This window comes from Primulina tabacum, chromosome 11, assembly GCF_025594145.1.
Source record: "Primulina tabacum isolate GXHZ01 chromosome 11, ASM2559414v2, whole genome shotgun sequence".
Classification (NCBI taxonomy): Eukaryota; Viridiplantae; Streptophyta; class Magnoliopsida; order Lamiales; family Gesneriaceae; genus Primulina; species Primulina tabacum.
In genome coordinates this window covers 37,773,566-37,792,202 of record NC_134560.1, presented here as the reverse complement: position 1 = coordinate 37,792,202, position 18,637 = coordinate 37,773,566, and the positions used below count along the sequence as shown (strand labels likewise).

General features: G+C 37.6%; 1 protein-coding gene and 1 pseudogene across 1 annotated transcript; one reads left to right on the top strand and one right to left on the bottom strand.

Moving 5' to 3' along the window:
- Window positions 1–192: 192 nt before the first annotated feature.
- On the bottom strand, window positions 193–4,087 carry LOC142518301 (uncharacterized; annotated as a pseudogene).
- A 1,349-nt stretch (window positions 4,088–5,436) lies between these two features.
- On the top strand, window positions 5,437–17,447 carry LOC142519155 (protein LATERAL BRANCHING OXIDOREDUCTASE 1-like). Its single transcript, XM_075622090.1, has 3 exons — window positions 5,437–5,978; window positions 16,565–16,892; window positions 16,991–17,447. The coding sequence occupies exons 1-3, from the start codon at window positions 5,515–5,517 to the stop codon at window positions 17,243–17,245; spliced, it is 1,047 nt and encodes a 348-aa protein (XP_075478205.1). The 5' UTR covers window positions 5,437–5,514; the 3' UTR covers window positions 17,246–17,447.
- The last annotated feature ends 1,190 nt before the right edge of the window (window positions 17,448–18,637 follow it).

The following is an 18,637-nucleotide window of genomic DNA, read 5'->3' as shown; positions in this document are numbered from 1 at the left end:
GGAAAGCTGAGGTGCCAAAGTACGCATGGATGATGATCAACTGCCACCGTCATCACCAAAAATCCCAAATTGAGCCCCGGTATCATTGTCATTTTCAGTGATCATCGGATGATTTGGATTATCATCTAAATCCATTGCTTCACTGCTTGTATGTTGGGTTTCACAGTGAACCATTTTCAATCTGAGATGAATCTACAGTATGTCCTTTGTCCGGCTGCTCTCTGGGCGAATTTGTGCGTTCAGCTGCATCCGTACGGATATTGCTAATGAAACAGCATGGTCACGAACCAAAGAATCAAAAGGTGGACAGTGAAGTATATTAATCAAGGCCTGGCTGTACTTGTACATACTCATAGATGGAGTGGTGGAACCCATGGCACGACATAATTTCATTGTTTTGAAAATATGCTCGCATAAGTTTCCCATTTTTGCCCAACTACAATCACAGATTGCATACTCTGAACCAGGGTTCAACACTCTATGAACTGTATCTTGATCATCAACAACTTTAGCACATTTACCTTCCATGACTATGTGAGCATCTGGAATACTTAATGATTTCCTCCAAGCTGTTGGAGCACTCATCCATTCATCCTTCCAATATCTTGCAAAATCCTCCTTCCCTGAATACTCATCGAGCCAGAAGTAAGAATGGACTTTGGTGTCAAGCTTATTTACAAGCCAATCAGCACGTTTGTATACACTTTGTTCTTTCTCATTTAATAACCTAAGCTTCAACTGGTTGTGATAGAACTCCATTGCTGCACAGGTCTCTTGGCTTGCGAGAGGAAGAGCTTTAAGCGCACGTGCCCAAATACCTGATCAGAAGAGTCCTATCATATCAAGCAAAATAAAGATAATTTTCTATTCTGGAAAAGAAATACACATTTAACAAGGGAAACCCTCCAAAAGCACGCTTCAACAAAGGGTAGACAGTAGTCCATTTGTTTGGTTACTGAAAATGCGCGGGACTTGGACATCATGTGTTATTTCACCAATTCTATTAAAGCAAATTACCTAGCCTTGGATACCAAATTGCCTTGAAATAGTCCATAAACTCTGCGGCATCAACAAAATCTTCCATGAAAGCTTCGAAAACATTAGCAGTGCTGGTCCCTTTGCAGATTTCATTAACTGCCTGTCCAAGCTCTTTTGCTATTTCAGCGCGCATCTCCATCTTAAGCATCTCTTCACCAAATTTTTATGCCATGCATGACGAACATGCCAAAAGCATATCAATATTGAGCATTGAAACACTTCCCTATAGCCACACAGAAAGAATATCCCTCACTATCAAGCAACCACAAGGAATCAAATTAACAGAAAGAAGAAACATTGAATGTATCTTTAATTGATACAATCCTAACAAAGGGTACACGATTGGTTAAACTGAGACAGTCTACAACCACTCTTATCCTTAATGAAACACAAACTAAGATGCAAGAGACGTTTGCAGCCCTCCATTATCTTGTTTGTTATCCCAAGATTAGCTAATTCATTTCGATAATTAAGCGAGAAAAAAATCAACAAAATTCGAACATTGGTTGGAAATAATACTCAATCATTAATTGATTTATGCAGGCAAGACAAAAGTGTTCAATATGGAGTAACTGTGAGATAATAACTATTGTTCAACAAATATTCAGTTTCTCAAGTAAACTCCATATTTCACAATTACTATGAAGTTGGAATCATCTGGTCAGATCATGTTTTGAATCTTCTGAGGTCTGATGTACTCTACAGACTACGAACGTGTAGATACCATAAGCAATACAATGCACAGTTTGAAATTTGAATCAATAAAGATCGCTGTTGTAGCAACAGCGAAAACTGACTTAAAACGTGAATGCAAACAAGACAAACCTGATAGCTACGGTATCAGCCAAAGGATCATCCACAATGAACCCAGCCAACTTCCACGTGGGATCTTTGCATGAACTCGATTGCATAGGGCCGCATCCATCTATATGTATCACTGCTTGAAAATCTAGGAGCAATAATCCAAGCAACTGGTATAGCCTTGTTGTCTGAGTTGAACACCACAAGACTTTGAATAGGATACTGGACAAATTTGGATTACAAAACAAATTAAGGCATACTAAATTCAGTGTGCAAGACAAGAGGACCGCTCAAGTGAAAATGATACACATAACAGACCTTCAGCTTATTCCAACCAAAATTTGAATGTGAAGCCAATAGGCGGCAACTTCCAAAATGAATCATTTGTTGCAATTGCCACTCTGTTTGAATCCCCAGGACCAAGGATCTGAATCAGAGAAATCTTGATAAAAGAAAACATTACTTTGGTGGCTCTCAACCCACATGCTAGTGCTGACAGTGTCGTCTTCGTCAAGTTCATAAGTGGATCTCCGGATACTCCTCTCTTGTCGGCGAACATAGCGATGGGTCAAAAGGTCATCTCTATTACAAGGACCTCCTTGTTTCTCAACTGATTCATTGTGTCTCTGCATTATGGTTTCTACCGAGACCCCAACATGAAGAAGGGACAAGACACGGAGGCGAAGTTCATCTGATATGTATGGAGCATACATAGCACGAGTCCCAACAGCTTTTTTATCCTGTGGACCATGGCATGGCGATCCTTTTTTATCCACATGCTTATCTTGATTGTATATAATAAGTGCCACTGAAGGCTCTGCAATTAAGCGTTTCACAATAAAATGGCATGTGCAACCCCTCTTCGTATTTGGCCGACCAGCTGATTTGTTCTTTGAAACATAAGTGGTCCTACTAGGCCGTACAATACCACCTTTTCTATGATCATCTGGACCAAAGGAGCACCAGTACCTAGAATGTTGATATGATCAATTTACAGGGGTGCTCAAAAGGATACAAAAAAAGATTGAGGCGCAGTTACACTACAAGGAACTGATCCGAACATACAAAATATACTCAAGAATTCCATCAACTTTAGGCTTGTACGACATCTGCGGAGTTCGCCGCCTTCTTGCTTCGACATGGAATCTTGTTGGGCACTCTTTATTGTTTGATTCTCCCCTAACAAAATCATCCACTCTGGAGAAAGGGATCAGAGCAAGTCTATCTATATTATCACGCCAACCTTCCACCTTGGACCACACAACATCATCCGAAGAGAACTCCAAGGTTGGAGGGTTCTGTACAGGAAGGGAGAGAATCTCATCCCATCTAGCCATCTGCAATATAGGAAGCACAAAGAGACTGGTTTCACACAGTTATCACGCCGAGTATCAAAAATTCAAGAAGTATACATACATAAAGCACCTAACATATAAAACCTTTAACCTTAACCTAAAAAATATATTTATTAAATAATACGGAGATTACGAAACACGCTAAACAAAAAAAAGCCAGCGGTAAACTCAAACTCTAGTCTCTAGCACATTGTAATCTAATCAATTACTCGAGGTATCATGCTCAAATTAAAATTACTGACACTGGGGCATTTAACTAAGATGACCCGTGTTTTATTCATTGAATGAAACATAATATACAAAAAAAAATCCTCGCATCCTCACATCCTAAGCCTGAAGCCTTTACTAACCGTCGGTTGCTTAATTGGTGGCCCTTCTCTGGACTAGTGAAAGCGTACGAATAAAAATAAAATCAGCAACCAAACGAACATAATTAACCCAGCCTCAGCATATTTCGGCCATGTATCCAAAATATACTCCAGCATGAAAAATCCAGGCCACCACAACTAAATATTCATGCCTAAGGCCGATTAAAAAATTCTAAATCATTAGAACATACAACTAATCCAAATTCACAACAAATACATAACATTTTAGTCTTGAAATCCAGATAAAATAAAAGACAAAGCAGAATGATGAATAAATATTGACAAATAGCGATCAAAATGAACTATGTGACAGAAAAATTGAATTTTTACTAACCTGGAACTAAACAGCTACATTCATCACACATATCTACTAGAGAAAGAAATTGAAGAGGAAAAAAGAAAACAAAATGCAAAGGGAGAGTCAAATTTTACGTACCTCCTCGAAACCTGAATGAATTTGAGAAGTTAAATGTGGAGTAGCGTGAAAAAACCCTGATTCCAATCAAGATTCCGAGCGGTCTAATTGTATAGTTAGTGAGCTTATTATGCAACGGCCCTGTTTTAGTGCATTCAACGGAAAGCCCGATACTGATAGTGGGCCTTAGATAACAAAGCCCGATAAAAAAAATTTCTTTCAGCCTGTCGCACTATTTTTTATTTAATTTTAAATGTGTGTACAGAATATTTTAAATAAAGAAGAAAATTTACAAAAAAATTCAGTTCTTCTTTTACATAATTGGTTGATTTTTGGATATACTTTTAAGCCATATGAATCGCTGAAAAACTCGGAATTTTAAAATATTTTTAATTTTATTTTTCTTGTCATTCATACTTTAATTTTTTTAGAAAATATTTATAATTATTCTAAAGTATGAACTAATCATCATGCAATGAAATCAACTAATTAAATAAATTTTAAAAAAAGATTAACATTGGTTTCGATCGATTTCGTTGTTGAAATTTATTGACTGATCATCGAAGCAAAAAAATATCAATTTATATTCAAATATTCACAATTGGAAATTCAATTCCTATCTTGACGATAAATATCTAATTCAATGGTAACATTAAAAACTTGCTAGTAAGAATAATGAAGCTAATAATATAAACACAAGATATTGCATTTAATCTAGTAAATTATTTTCCCTAATAAATTAACAAATTCAAAAGCAAAAAAAATTATTAATTGCAGTTGTTTTACAAAGTAAACGGGTCAAACAATTATTGATATCTAATTCAGAAGTAGATTATACAAATAAAAACTAGTTGATCAATCTAGTAATCAAACAAACAATCAATAATCATGAAAAATTGAAAAACAATTGCTACTGAAATATAAATGAACCAAAATTAAACGTGATCCTCAAATCTTATGAGACAGTCTCACGAATCTTTTTCTGTGAGACGGGTCAACCATACCGATATTCACAATAAAAAGTAATATTCTTAGCATAAAAAATAATATTTTTTCATATACGACCCAAATAAGAGATCTATTTCACAAAATACGACCCGTAGACCGTCTCACACAAGTTTTTTGCAATGAACAAATAAATCCAGTTAATTATCGTGCAATGGCATTTTTTTTGTCATAGCATACATGTCCGATAGTAAGAAAAGATACTTTACCATTGAACATATAAAAAGACAACTCGAATGATTAAGAATTTGATTATAAATTAATTACAAAAATAATTTATGTCATTCGTGACATAATTATTTTTGTAATTTCGATAAGTTATTATATATAAATTTTAAATTTTTATTTAATACTTGAGGTGAGAAACACGATGGCGGAACCAAAAAAGTTGCGTATGGAATAACGTGGGTATGGGAAATCACAAACTTTTGGTTAGAAAAAACAAAATGTTGCATTATATATACACTAAATCAGCAAATTGAAACAACAAACTCTTGATATAATACACAAGCCATTTCCAGGACTTTGATCCATGGGAGAAGTTGATCCTGATTTCATCCAATCCCTGGAACACAGGCCTAAACCACGCACCATCGAGCCCGAAAACATCCCACTGATCGATCTCTCTCCGCTAAAATCTTCGTCCGACGCCAATGATTTAGCCAGTTTGGCATCAGAAATAGGCGATGCATGTGAGAAGTGGGGATTTTTCCAAGTGATCAACCATGGGGTGCCTTTGAAATGCCGCGAAAAGATTGAGTCAGCGTCGAGGAAGTTTTTCGCCCTGCCGAGGGAGGAGAAGAGAAAAGTGAGCAGAGATGAGGTGAACCCTTTTGGATACTACGATACCGAGCACACCAAGAATGTAAGAGATTGGAAAGAAGTAATGGATATCACGGTGCAGATTCCGACGACTATTCCGGTTTCTCATGAACCTGATGACAGGAGGCTCATAGAGTTGATCAATCAGTGGCCTGAAGATCCTCCGGAGTTGAGGTTAGTGGCTATGGTTAACATTAACAAAAGTAAATATTATATGTGAAGAAAAAAGATATCAAGTAAATTTATTCAGCTAAAACTTGAAAACACATTGAATTCGACCGATAATGACCATTGGATCTGTAATTTGGGAAATACCAGATCTCAAAAGAGAAAGATAGAGAGCTAGATTATAGTTGTTGTAGTTCTGTGAATTGATATATTTCGGATTTAGTACTATATTCAGTTAAATTTGGTCTTCATAAATTAAATTTTAACTTTTTACGTGACACAAATTCATATAAACATAGACAAATATTACGAAAACATCATCGTCGTATAATAATAATAATAATATCGACGACGACTTTTTTTGGCGATATATACCTTGGAAAAATTATATCTGAAAGTTCTGTTTCCACGGTGTATGTGTGAGTTGAGAGTGAGTGTTGTGTGTATCAGAATGTAGGTGTTATGCGTAGGTGTTGTAACACCCACGACAACATGCAGCGGAAATTATGATTTTAACACACCTACACGTAGCTGGAATAATGATAATAATACGAGATACGAGATGTAAATTATGCACAAGTATAAAATACTTGTGCGGTGCCTCAGGGCAAAATAATTCACTAGAAAAACTTGTAAGTTTACAAAAACCAATACTAGTGAAAGAATAAAACAACTCCCTTATTAAGGCGAGTAACAAATTGCATCCTAAACCTCTAACAAACCGTATAACCAAAATACATAGGATGCATCAACTGAGAAGTGAAAAAAAATCTTCAAAACTCCACACACTAATCAACACGGTGATTAGGTGTTGTCTTCGGATGTTGGCAGCACTTCACAGCAACAAGTTATCAATCACGAGATGGCTTCAATCAGAAAACCTTTTCTTCGTACAAATGCATCTCTGTCTCTCCGAAAGTTTTTGCTCTGTATCGTCACTCTCTCACGCTTTTGTTTCTTCTTCTTTGAGTCCTATTTAACATAGAAAAACCAATTTCATTAGGAAACAAACTCTTTTTAAACAAGGATAATATCTTAAAGATATTGTGATATCATATCTTAAAGATATTATGATATCATATCTTAAAGATATTACGAGTCATATCAAAATATAGTCTTATATCACATATTGAATTTATAAGAGATCATATCATCAATTTCGAGATTATCCTCATGTCTAGAAAGACAAAATATTAAAGATAAAAAAGGAAAATATATCAAGGAATAAAATTCCTTTCAATCTCTCCCTTTTTGCCTTTCTGGACAAAACAACTCAAAAATGGTTGTACGTCTCAGCTCCCCCTGAGTTAGCAAATCAGTGACTCAACCAATTTTAGTTGACTCCCCCTGAATTCTACCGTTAAGCCTTCCCCTGATGAAAAATACAGTTCACACAGGTGTTGTATGTTAGATGTTGCAACATTCAGATCATAACACCGAAATAGTTCATTAATCAGGAGGGACAAAGATCAGAGAGAATAAAAGGACAACTAAAATACTAAAATCATCAAGAGAGAAAAAAAACTCAAAATCTCATTATCCTTCATTACTGCCATCATCATCAGCCATTTTTGCTCCACTGGTTCCAGCTATATCTGTATCTACTCCCCCTTTTTGTCCAGAATGGGCACTTTCACCCAGCAGAAGCTCATAGTCAGCCACTTGATTTTCATAATGTTCAATGGTTTTCTTGGCATTTTCAATCTGTTGTCGACCATAGGCAATCTGAGCTTGAATGTAGGAGATAGACAGTGGGACATAACCAGTAGGAGGAACATCTGTAGGTGGCTGTTCAGCTGTCTCAGGCACATGTTCAGATGTTGTATCATCAGTGTTGCCAACATCCGGAGCAACACTGGAAGTCACCCACGGCAGATCAATCTGTATGTTGCCTTTAAAATACACAGGAGAAATCTTCAGGGAGTCTCTAACAAGGCAGAGATCTTCATCAATGTCCCTAATGAACCCTTGAGACTCCAAGATCCCATAGATCAGTGAGGGATATGGTAGCTTAGTCTTCTTGAAGTCCCCTTCAGCATATTGTAATGCTGTCCTGAACACCAACCTCCCAAAATTAAAGGCCCTTCCAGTGCCAATATTAAACAAAACCAGGGCTTGAGATCTGGTCACAGTGGTGGAATTTGTTGACGGGGTCCAATTCCAAATGGAGGTCTTATGTAGGACAGAGTAGAAGGACGTGAGATTAGCAGCGCTCAGCTTCTTGGGATAGTCGGGGAATACTTGGATCACACCTCCAGTGAGCACAGAGGTGACAGCATGTATGTCAAGATCCTCGTCAGCTTCGTCAAGATCCGGAGTGTTGTAGAATTCATTGATCACCGACGGGAAGAACTTGTATATATGATCCCGAACAAACACTCTCCCGTACTTCACCGATTCCTCATGTCCAACACTGCGCAGAAGATTACAGTAGAATTCTAACACCACACGGCGACAGTAGGGCATAACAGTGGTGACTGTGGATAGCAACTTTCTGTTTTTGAGAAACTCAACCAGGTTGTATTTCCCATAGGCAGTGACATCAATATTTTTCTCCTCAACCAACTCTCTCTGAACAAACAGCGGCCATAATGCCAAGGCATCCTCAGAATAAAATTTGGGGGAAAAAGACTTACTCACATCATAGTCAGCAGAGTCAATGTTGTGCTCGGTGTTGTCAACATCCACCTCAACACCGGCAGCAACATCAGTAGCATCATCTTCAGAAGACTCGCTAGATTCAGAGTCAATGTCCTCAGATGCATCATCACCTTGTTCCTCAGATTCAAAGTCAGATACAGACGATGAGGAGGAGTCATCAGAGGCACCAGGCCGGTTTTGCTCGAATTCCTTCATCATTTCTGAGTCAGGTTCATTCTCCTTAGCCATTTGTTTTCGGGCGGCCTTATCTTCTTTGAGCTGAGCAAGAAACTCTGCCAAAGATTGTTCATCATCTTCAGGTTCACCAGGAGATTGTTCTTCTCCAGCTTCATGAGAATCCGTGAATGGGTTTGGCTTTTGACTACCAGAAGTAGAACCAGAATCCTTAGCAGCAACAGTTGGTTTGGGGCGAGCCACCAACTCAAAATCATCATCATTGGAGTCGTCTCCAGATGAGAAATCAGGGTCCAGAATAAATGGGATGGTGGATGCCCTTGGTTTCTTGGTAGGGACAAAGTCAGGATCGAACCCTGCTTGTCTCTTTGACTTACGGCGCATAGGAGCAGGGGGAAAGGCTCTATTCACGGCCTCAAAATTTGGGGGATTCTCGACAGTGATTTCGTTCCCAGGTTCACCAGGAGCGATCATTTCCAGCGGGATTGGTTCTTCTGGTACACCCACAATTTCCATGCCCACAACATCGGTGCCGGCTGTGGGTGTTGTCTCAGGTGATTTGTCGCCCATGCTCGCAGCCATTTCACTCCTAATGTATTGAGGATCAAAGCCAGCCATCTGCGAAATAGAGAATAGCAAAGTAGGGAAGTTCCAAGAAGACAGAAATTTACGAAGAACACAGATACTTTTGCGCGAAAAAGAAAACAAATAGTTAGGGTAGGAGAGATTTTAGAATATGAGGAAAAATAGTAAGCCGTAAAGTTGTTCCTTATTTATCCCTAAATATTTAAGCACACCTCTCCAACGGTAACATTCTGAACCAGTGTACTTATTATTTCAAGTAACCAGTCAGCAATAGATCAAATTAACCCCACAAACAATTAGCAATCAAGATATTTCAAAATTACGTTGGTTAGGGTGTTCTTCGAATTTCATGAATCAAAAACTGGTAGCCCACTGGACATGATGAATTCACAAAACAACAGTATGAATGACTTAAATTTATGCCTAAAGTATGATCAAAAATGAAATGCACACGCATGTGATCAAACTGTGATCAGTCTGTACTTAGGTGTTGGCAACACCTCTTGGCAACATTTACAAGTTGGACTCAAACTTTCTTGAACATTTTTAATTCAGACATGGTAGCTCCCACTCTAGAAGAACGGTCTTCATAGGACTCCTCTAGGTATCTTTTTCCATCTGTATTTTGACTTAGAAGTGGTAGCTCCCACACTAGAAGAACGGTCTTCATTGGACTCCTCTAGGTAGCTTTTTCCATTTTCTTCTAAACATTTTTTTTTGTTCTATTTTATTCTCTTTCTATTTTTCACCATATTGCTCAAGAATTTTCTAAGTCATTATCTACATTGGACAAGATCATGTGGTACACGATCATCCTCAACAGCTTTATGACTTAGATTGAGCACACACCATTCTTTGGAGAATATTGATGGAAAGTTTGATTCACAACTGAGAGCACGCCATTCAGTATCCTACACTTGTACAGGCTTCACACAAAGCAGGATGTATGCAATATGTCTACCATCCTAAAAATAAAATGCACATGCATGCTGGGTGTTGTCCACAGGTGTTGTAACACCGAGGACAACATCCCTGAGTGATCATTGTGTACACAAGCTGAGAGACTTCCTAAGATTGGAAAATCTCTCAAAATCCAATGGTTTTGTAAAGATATCAGCCAGTTGGTTCTCAGTTCCAACAAATTCCATTAGAATTGTACCCTTATCAACCAAATCTCGAATAAAATGATGTCTAATGTCTATGTGTTTCGTTCGAGAGTGTTGTACTGGATTTTTTGAAATATCAATTGCACTTGAATTGTCACAGTATACAATTAAGGTGTCACTGTTGAAACCATAGTCTTTAATCATTTGATTCATCCACAAAAGTTGTGAACAACAGCTAGCAGCTGCAACATATTCAGATTCAGCAGTGGACAGAGATACACAATTTTGCTTTTTACTATACCATGACACCAAATTGTTACCAAGATAAAAACACCCACCCGTGGTACTTTTCCTATCATCTAAGTTTCCAGCCCAGTCAGCATCACTAAAGCCCACTAAATTGGTGTTTGTTTCTTTGGTGTACCATAAACCTAAGTCAACTGTTCCAGATATATATCGCAAAATTCTTTTGACAGCCTTTAGATGAGTGACTTTAGGATCAGCCTGGTACCTAGCACACAAACAAACACTAAACATGATGTCGGGACGACTTGCACTTAAGTAAAGAAGACTGCCTATGATGCTGCGATACTGGGTGTTGTCAACACCTGCAGCAACATCGTCTTTGGACAATTTTTCAGTCGAACCCATTGGTGTTTTCATGTGTTTAGTGTTCTCGGTAGAAAATTTCTTCACCAAATTCTTGGCATACTTGGATTGACATAGAAAGATACCATCATGCATTTGTTTAATTTGCAATCCAAGAAAGAAACTTAATTCTCCTACCATGCTCATTTCAAATGTGGTAGACATGCATTTAACAAATTCATCAACATGCTTTTGAGAAGAAGCACAAAAAATGATGTCATCCACATAAATTTGACACACAAGAATATCATGCTTCGATTTTCGAATAAAAAGGGTTTTATCAACCTCACCTCTTTTGAAGCCTAAGTCAAGCAGATATTCAGTAAGCCTTCCATACCATGCTCTTGGAGCTTGTTTAAGTCCATAGAGTGCTTTCTTCAACTTGTAGACATGGTTCGGGTGGTGTGGATCTTCAAATCCTTTAGGTTGGCTTACATAAGCTTCTTCTTTCAAGATGCCATTCAAAAAGGCACTTTTCACATCCATTTGATATAATTTTATGTCCATGTGACATGCAATAGCAAGTAAAAGTCTAACCGATTCAATCCGGGCAACAGGGGCAAACGTTTCATCAAAATCAATTCCTTCAATTTGAGTATACCCTTGAGCCACTAGCCTAGCTTTATTTCTCACAACAATTCCAGATTCATCAGTTTTGTTTTTAAAGATCCATTTGGTTCCAATAACATTCACATTATCGGGTCTGGGAACCAAATCCCACACATCATTCCTAACAAATTGTTCAAGTTCCTCATGCATTGCATCAACCCAAAATTCATCTTTTAAGGCTTCATTTATATTTTTGGGTTCCATGAGTGAAACAAAACAAGAGTGACTTACTTGAGAGTATACGGAAGTCATGCATACTAGTCCCATCATTTTGCGATAGTCTACCTTCTCCTTTCTTCTCGTTTGCATTCCTCCAAATGTTTCTCCAATGATCTGAGATGATGGATGATTTTTCTGAACCTTGCTGGGAATATCAATCTCTTCATTGGTTACACTGTCATCATTCTCACTATACTTTCCTAGTTCATCATTTGATTCTGCCAGTGCAGGTGTTGTCTCCGGTGTTACAACACCGGGTGCAACATCTGTGTTAGGCAGTGTCTCACTTTCGTTCAGCAGCCCATCAATATCATCCTCGATTGTTTTTCCCGTTAGATCTGCAAGATCATGAAAAACAACGTTAATAGACTCCATAGTCGTTCTTGTTCTCAGATTATACACGCGATAGGCACGACTATTAGATGAATAACCAACGAATAAACATTTGTCACTTTTAGAGTCAAACTTTGCAAGATGGTCTCGGTCATTCAAAACATAACATACACACCCAAAGACATGAAAATACTTAAGGTTCGGCCTCTTTCCCATGATGATTTCATAGGATGTCATAGTAGAACCACTCCTTAAGTACACACGATTTGAAATATGACATGCTGTGTTCAAGGCCTCGGCCCAAAATCTCTTTGAAATATTCTTTGAACTTAACATGACCCTAGCCATTTCTTGCAGTGTCCTATTCTTCCTTTCGGCTATTCCATTTTGTTGAGGAGTCTTAGGGGCCGAAAATTCATGAGTTATCCCTCTCTTTTCACAAAATGATATAAAGTGTGAGTTTTCAAATTCTTTACCATGGTCAGTCCTTATCTTACCAACCCTCAGATTATGTAGATTAGTAATTTTAGCAAGTAATTTCTTGAAAACATCAAATATATCGGATTTTTCTCTAAGAAATCTTACCCAAGTAAAGCGAGAGAAATCATCCACACAAACGCATGAATACTTCTTACCTCCAAGACTTTCCACTTCCATTGGACCCATAAGATCCATGTGCAAGAGTTCAAGACACCGTGTTGTCCCAAAGTATTGCAACACTTGATGGGGAACACGTGTTTGCTTACCCTTTTGACATGCACCACAAACATACGGAATTCCAGAGAATAAATTAGGCATACCTCTCACAGCATCGTACTTACCAAGATTCTTTAATGTCTTGAAGTTTGCATGTCCCAATTTTTGATGCCACAAGTTTAATTCACTCACCTTTGAATGATTGCATACTAAGTCTTCTCCAAGTTGATAGCAATTATCAGCAGACCTTGTACCTGTCAAAATACGAGTATTAGAATTATCAAACACTTCACAATTGTCTTTATCAAACTTAACATGCAAACCGTCATCACAAAGTTGACTTATGCTTATTAAGTTTGAGTTAAGCCCTTCGACATAAAGCACATTGTGTAGATTAGGCAGTCCATCAACATTCAAGGTTCCTTTGCCAGCAATTCTTCCTTTAGCACCACCACCATATGTCACATGACCACTCCTCAGTTCAACATAGTCAATCAAATGGTCTTTGGAACCTGTCATGTGGCGCGAACAGCCACTGTCAAAGTACCATATTCCTGTAATGTTAGTCTTTAATGAAGTATAAATAACGGAACATTGAATCTTAGCCTTTGGTACCCAAACCCTTTTTACCGTCGGTTTTCTGTTGGCAGTGTTGCGTCGGGTGTTATACAACACCTGTGGCAACACCTGTTCTGATTCTCATCTCTTGTAATCATCTCTCAGTTTAAAGCAGTAGGGTTTGATATGACCAGGTCTAAAACAATAGTGGCAGATAAAGTGGCGTTTTCTGGATTTGGACTTCTTGGTAGATATTTGCCTTTTAGATGGAGCACCTTTTTCAGTTTGTGTAGCATTTGAGGTTTCAACACTTCCTTTGACAAAAACAGTTGGTTTTCTCTCAGTATTGGAAGATTCTCCAATTTCGAACTGACTGTTCGGATAACCAAGTCCAGCTTTGTCATTTTGTCCAATCATCAAAAGTGAATCAAGTTTGGATGAACTTGAATTCATCTTGGCAAGAATCTGAGTTGCTTCTCCAAGTTTCTCTTTGACTTTGCATAATTCCAAATCTTTCTTGCTTAAGATTACTTCAAGTCGTGAAATTTGTGACTTTAACTCAGCATTCTCTTTGGAGAGAATTGCATTTCCTTTAGTTCTTTTGATCCAGTCTTCATATAATTCTTCGTACATCGTCTGCACACTTTCTAGAGTGACTTCATCATCATCTACCTCTTGAGTTTCAGACTGACTTGCCTCCGCAAGGATTGTAGATTTAAGACATACTGAATTCGAAGAGGTGTTGCGGCCAGGTATTGCAACACCTGTGGCAACACCCAAAGGATTGATTTGCATTGAGCGTTTTTCCTTGATCACAGAAGATAACGATGTGTGATTTTCAGATTCACTTGATCCTTGATCATCATCAGACTCTTTATCACTCAAAGTGACAGCCATGCCTTTGTTTCTTCGAAGTCGATTGGCACACTCATTGGCATAGTGTCCAAATCCAGAACACTCTCTGCATTGTACTGAGTCCAAATTCCTGACATTTGATTGGATTTGCAATTCAGTTTTTGGTCGAAATTGTCCTTTCATAGGAGTAAACTTTTGAGCTTTTGCAGAAGTGGTGATATTGGGCAACCCAGATTTTTGTCCAATTTTCTTCTTCTCTCTCATTTTCTTCAAGTAATCACCGAATTTTTTAGTAATTAGAGAGATAGAATCTTCACCTAAATCAGATTCATTCACTTCTTTAGATATTTGAAGGATTTAATCATAAGAGTCAGTTGAAACTTCAAGGGCTATTGTCTTCCCTTTATCCTTCTTTTGTAAATCAAGATTCATCTCAAAAGTTCTGAGGGAACTCATTAATTCATCCAGGTTGATTGTTGAAGTGTCTTTAGATTCTTCAATTGCACAAACTTTGACATTAAATTTCTCAGGTAGAGATCTTAAAACTTTGTTCACCAATCTTTCATTGGACATGGGATCTCCAAGACTGTGAGCTTCATTAGAAAGTTGTCTCAACCGGCTATCATACTCAAGAATAGACTCCTTGTCCTCCATTCTCAAACTTTCGAACTTTGATGTCACCATCCTTAGCCTAGTTTTACGCACACTTGCGGATCCTTCACAGTGCTTCTGGAGTATCTCCCAAGCATCTTTGGCGCATACACAAGTGGTGATTAAATTAAACATCCTTGTGTCAACAGATGAAAATATAGCATTGAGAGCCTTGGAATTAAAGTTTGAAGTTTGCACTTCATCGACAGTCCATGTACTTTCAGGTTTGAGCCGTGTGTCTCCATCAGCATCCTCGAGTTTTGGTGGACTCCAACCATCAAGTACACGTTGCCAAGCTCTTTCTTCAATGGATTTAATAAAAACCCTCATCTTTACTTTCCACAATGCATAGTTTGATCGATCCAACACGGGAGGCCTAAAAACAGTATTTGTTGATCCTTCCATAATTCCTTTTCACTCTGAAAACAAAACAAAACAGGATCTCACTTAGTAGCGTCAAGTGGAAGCTCTGATACCAATTGAAAGTTCTGTTTCCACAGTGTATGTGTGAGTTGAGAGTGAGTGTTGTGTGTATCAGAATGTAGGTGTTGTGCGTAGGTATTGTAACACCCACGACAATATGCAGCGGAAATTATGATTTTAACACACCTACACGTAGCTGGAATAATGATAATAATACGAGATACGAGATGTAAATTATGCACAAGTATTTTACTTGTGCGGTGCCTCAGGGCAAAATAATTCACTAGAAAAACTTGTAAGTTTACAAAAACCAATACTAGTGAAAGAATAAAACAACTCTCTTATTAAGACGAGTAACAAATTGCATCCTAAACCTCTAACAAACCGTATAACCAAAATACATAGGATGCATCAACTGAGAAGTGAAAAAAATCTTCAAAACTCCACACACTAATCAACACGGTGATTAGGTGTTGTCTTCGAATGTTGGCAGCACTTCACAGCAACAAGTTATCAATCACGAGATGGCTTCAATCAGAAAACCTTTTCTTCGTACAAATGCATCTCTGTCTCTCCGAAAGTTTTTGCTCTGTATCGTCACTCTCTCACACTTTTGTTTCTTCTCCTTTGAGTCCTATTTAACATAGAAAAACCAATTTCATTAGGAAACAAACTCTTTTTAAAACAAGGATAATATCTTAAAGATATTGTGATATCATATCTTAAAGATATTACGATATCATATCTTAAAGATATTACGAGTCATATCAAAATATAGTCTTATATCACATATTGAATTTATAAGAGATCATATCATCAATTTCGAGATTATCCTCATGCCTAGAAAGTCAAAATATTAAAGATAAAAAAAGAAAATATATCAAGGAATAAAATTCCTTTCAATATCAAAGTTAGCCTTTATATATCAATTAGCTCACCAAAACAATTTATTTTAAGTTTTTTAACTCATTCATGACAAGTTTAAATATATAGCTTGATATTTCACAAAGGATAGAACAAAAACATTTAACTTATTGCTATATATTATAGACAGAATATTTATATATTTTCCAGGGAGGCATGTGAAGAACATGCAAAAGAAATGGAAAAACTAGCTTTCAAGTTGCTGGAACTCATAGCCTTGAGCTTGGGCTTGAAAAGAGATCGGCTACACGGATTTTTCGAGGACCAGACCAGCCGGATAAGACTCAACTACTATCCACCCTGCCCGGTTCCACACCTGACTCTTGGCGTAGGACGACACAAAGATGCTGGTGTCTTGACTGTTCTTGCTCAAGACGATGTTGGCGGGCTCGAAGTGAAGCGAAAATCTGATGGAGAATGGATTTTTGTTAAGCCTATTCAGAACGCCTATATCATCAATGTCGGCGACATAATCCAGGTGAAATCGATGCAACATGAATCTAGATAACAAAAGAAATTCAAATTTTCTTGCTCTATATTTCTTGTTGACGAACTCCGTGGCGAATATTTTTACAGGTTTGGAGCAATGAGAAGTATGAGAGCGTAGAACATAGAGCAATGGTGAATTCTGAGAAAGCAAGGTTCTCAATTCCCTTCTTTTTTAACCCTGCGCATTATACTTGGGTTGAGCCTCTTCAGGAGCTTATACATGACCAAAATCAGCCCAAATACAAAGGATACAACTGGGGCAAATTTCTTATCACAAGAAACCTCGGTAATTTCAAGAAGCTTGCTGTTGAAAACATTCAGATAGCACGTTTCAAGACATAAAATTGAAGGAAATATATATATATATATATATATATATATATACTAGAAAGTGGCACGTGAGTGGTCTTTTGTATCTATTATCTCTTTTTTTTCTTTTATCTTTGTTGGTAAGAATATATGCTGGATCGCGTACTTCTTCTCTCTTTTCTATTATATAATAATATATAATTATCCCCTTGTTCACTACATTTCTCGTCCTTTTCGCAGCTTTTCTTTTGTTGTTTTTTTCCTCAATTGTTCAGCTGGTTTTTGGACTACGTCGAATTTGAACAAGGACTTGTAGTCATCTTTTTTCAGATCATTCAACGGATCATTACTTTGTGTAATAGGTGCAAATTCCTTCACAGGAAAAAGAAATAATATTTTTTGATACAGCGAAGATGACTTATTAAGATGGAGCATAACACATGATCTATATCATCCTATCATTTTTTCCATAGGCGACTGCAATTCAAAGTTGGGGAAAAAAATCAACACCACATAAAATAATAATAGAGTGACAAATCATATTAAAGATATTCTACAACGAATAGAAGGACAAAAATGTAAAGCAACATCCCTGATGAAAAGCAAAAGCAAAGAATTTCACCAGCAACAACACGGGAAAAAGAAGAAACATTTGTATCACGTCAATGACAACATCACCAGAGGCAAGATCTCTGCAATTTTTAGGGATATGTTCATGCCAACAACTATCGTCGTAGGGGTAAAACAACGGATAGTGCAACCGATCATAGAATCCAAATAATGCCTCTTTATTTGATGCATCAACCCATCTCCATGCATAATGATATCTCGTTCATAAGAAATATTAACAATATCAGTACCCTCTAGCCAAATTGTTGGAACATTTCATGTTCTCAATCTTGATTTTGATGTTAACAAAACTTGTTATTATGTTTCTGACAATTTACGTGAGTGCGCAGAACTGAAAATGATCAGGCGTAAGTGCGCAAAGCTGAAATTGATCAGAATTAAAATTGATCTGAGCTAAACTGAATTGGAACTGATCCAAACTGGAACTAATCCAAGAAAAACTGAAGAGTTCAAGACGCAAACTGAAAGTGCCAACAGCTTGCAAAACCGAACCAATTCTACTGATATGCAAAGACCAGTTCAACTGATTGTTCAGCTGATAGGTGGTTCAGCAGAAGACCTTCAGAAGTCCGGCCAGCTGATGAAGAGTTCAACTGATGAAGAGTCCAGCTGAAACAGTGAAATCAGTTCAACTGACGAGCCAACTGATTTCACCAGTCCAGTCAAAGACCAGTTGAGCAGACCAGAACTGAACCAGTTGATCATCTGACCAGTTAAGAGCACCAGTTCGACACTGACCAGTTCGAACTTATCCACATCATCAGTTCACGAGCCAAATGACATAAGTTCAGAAAC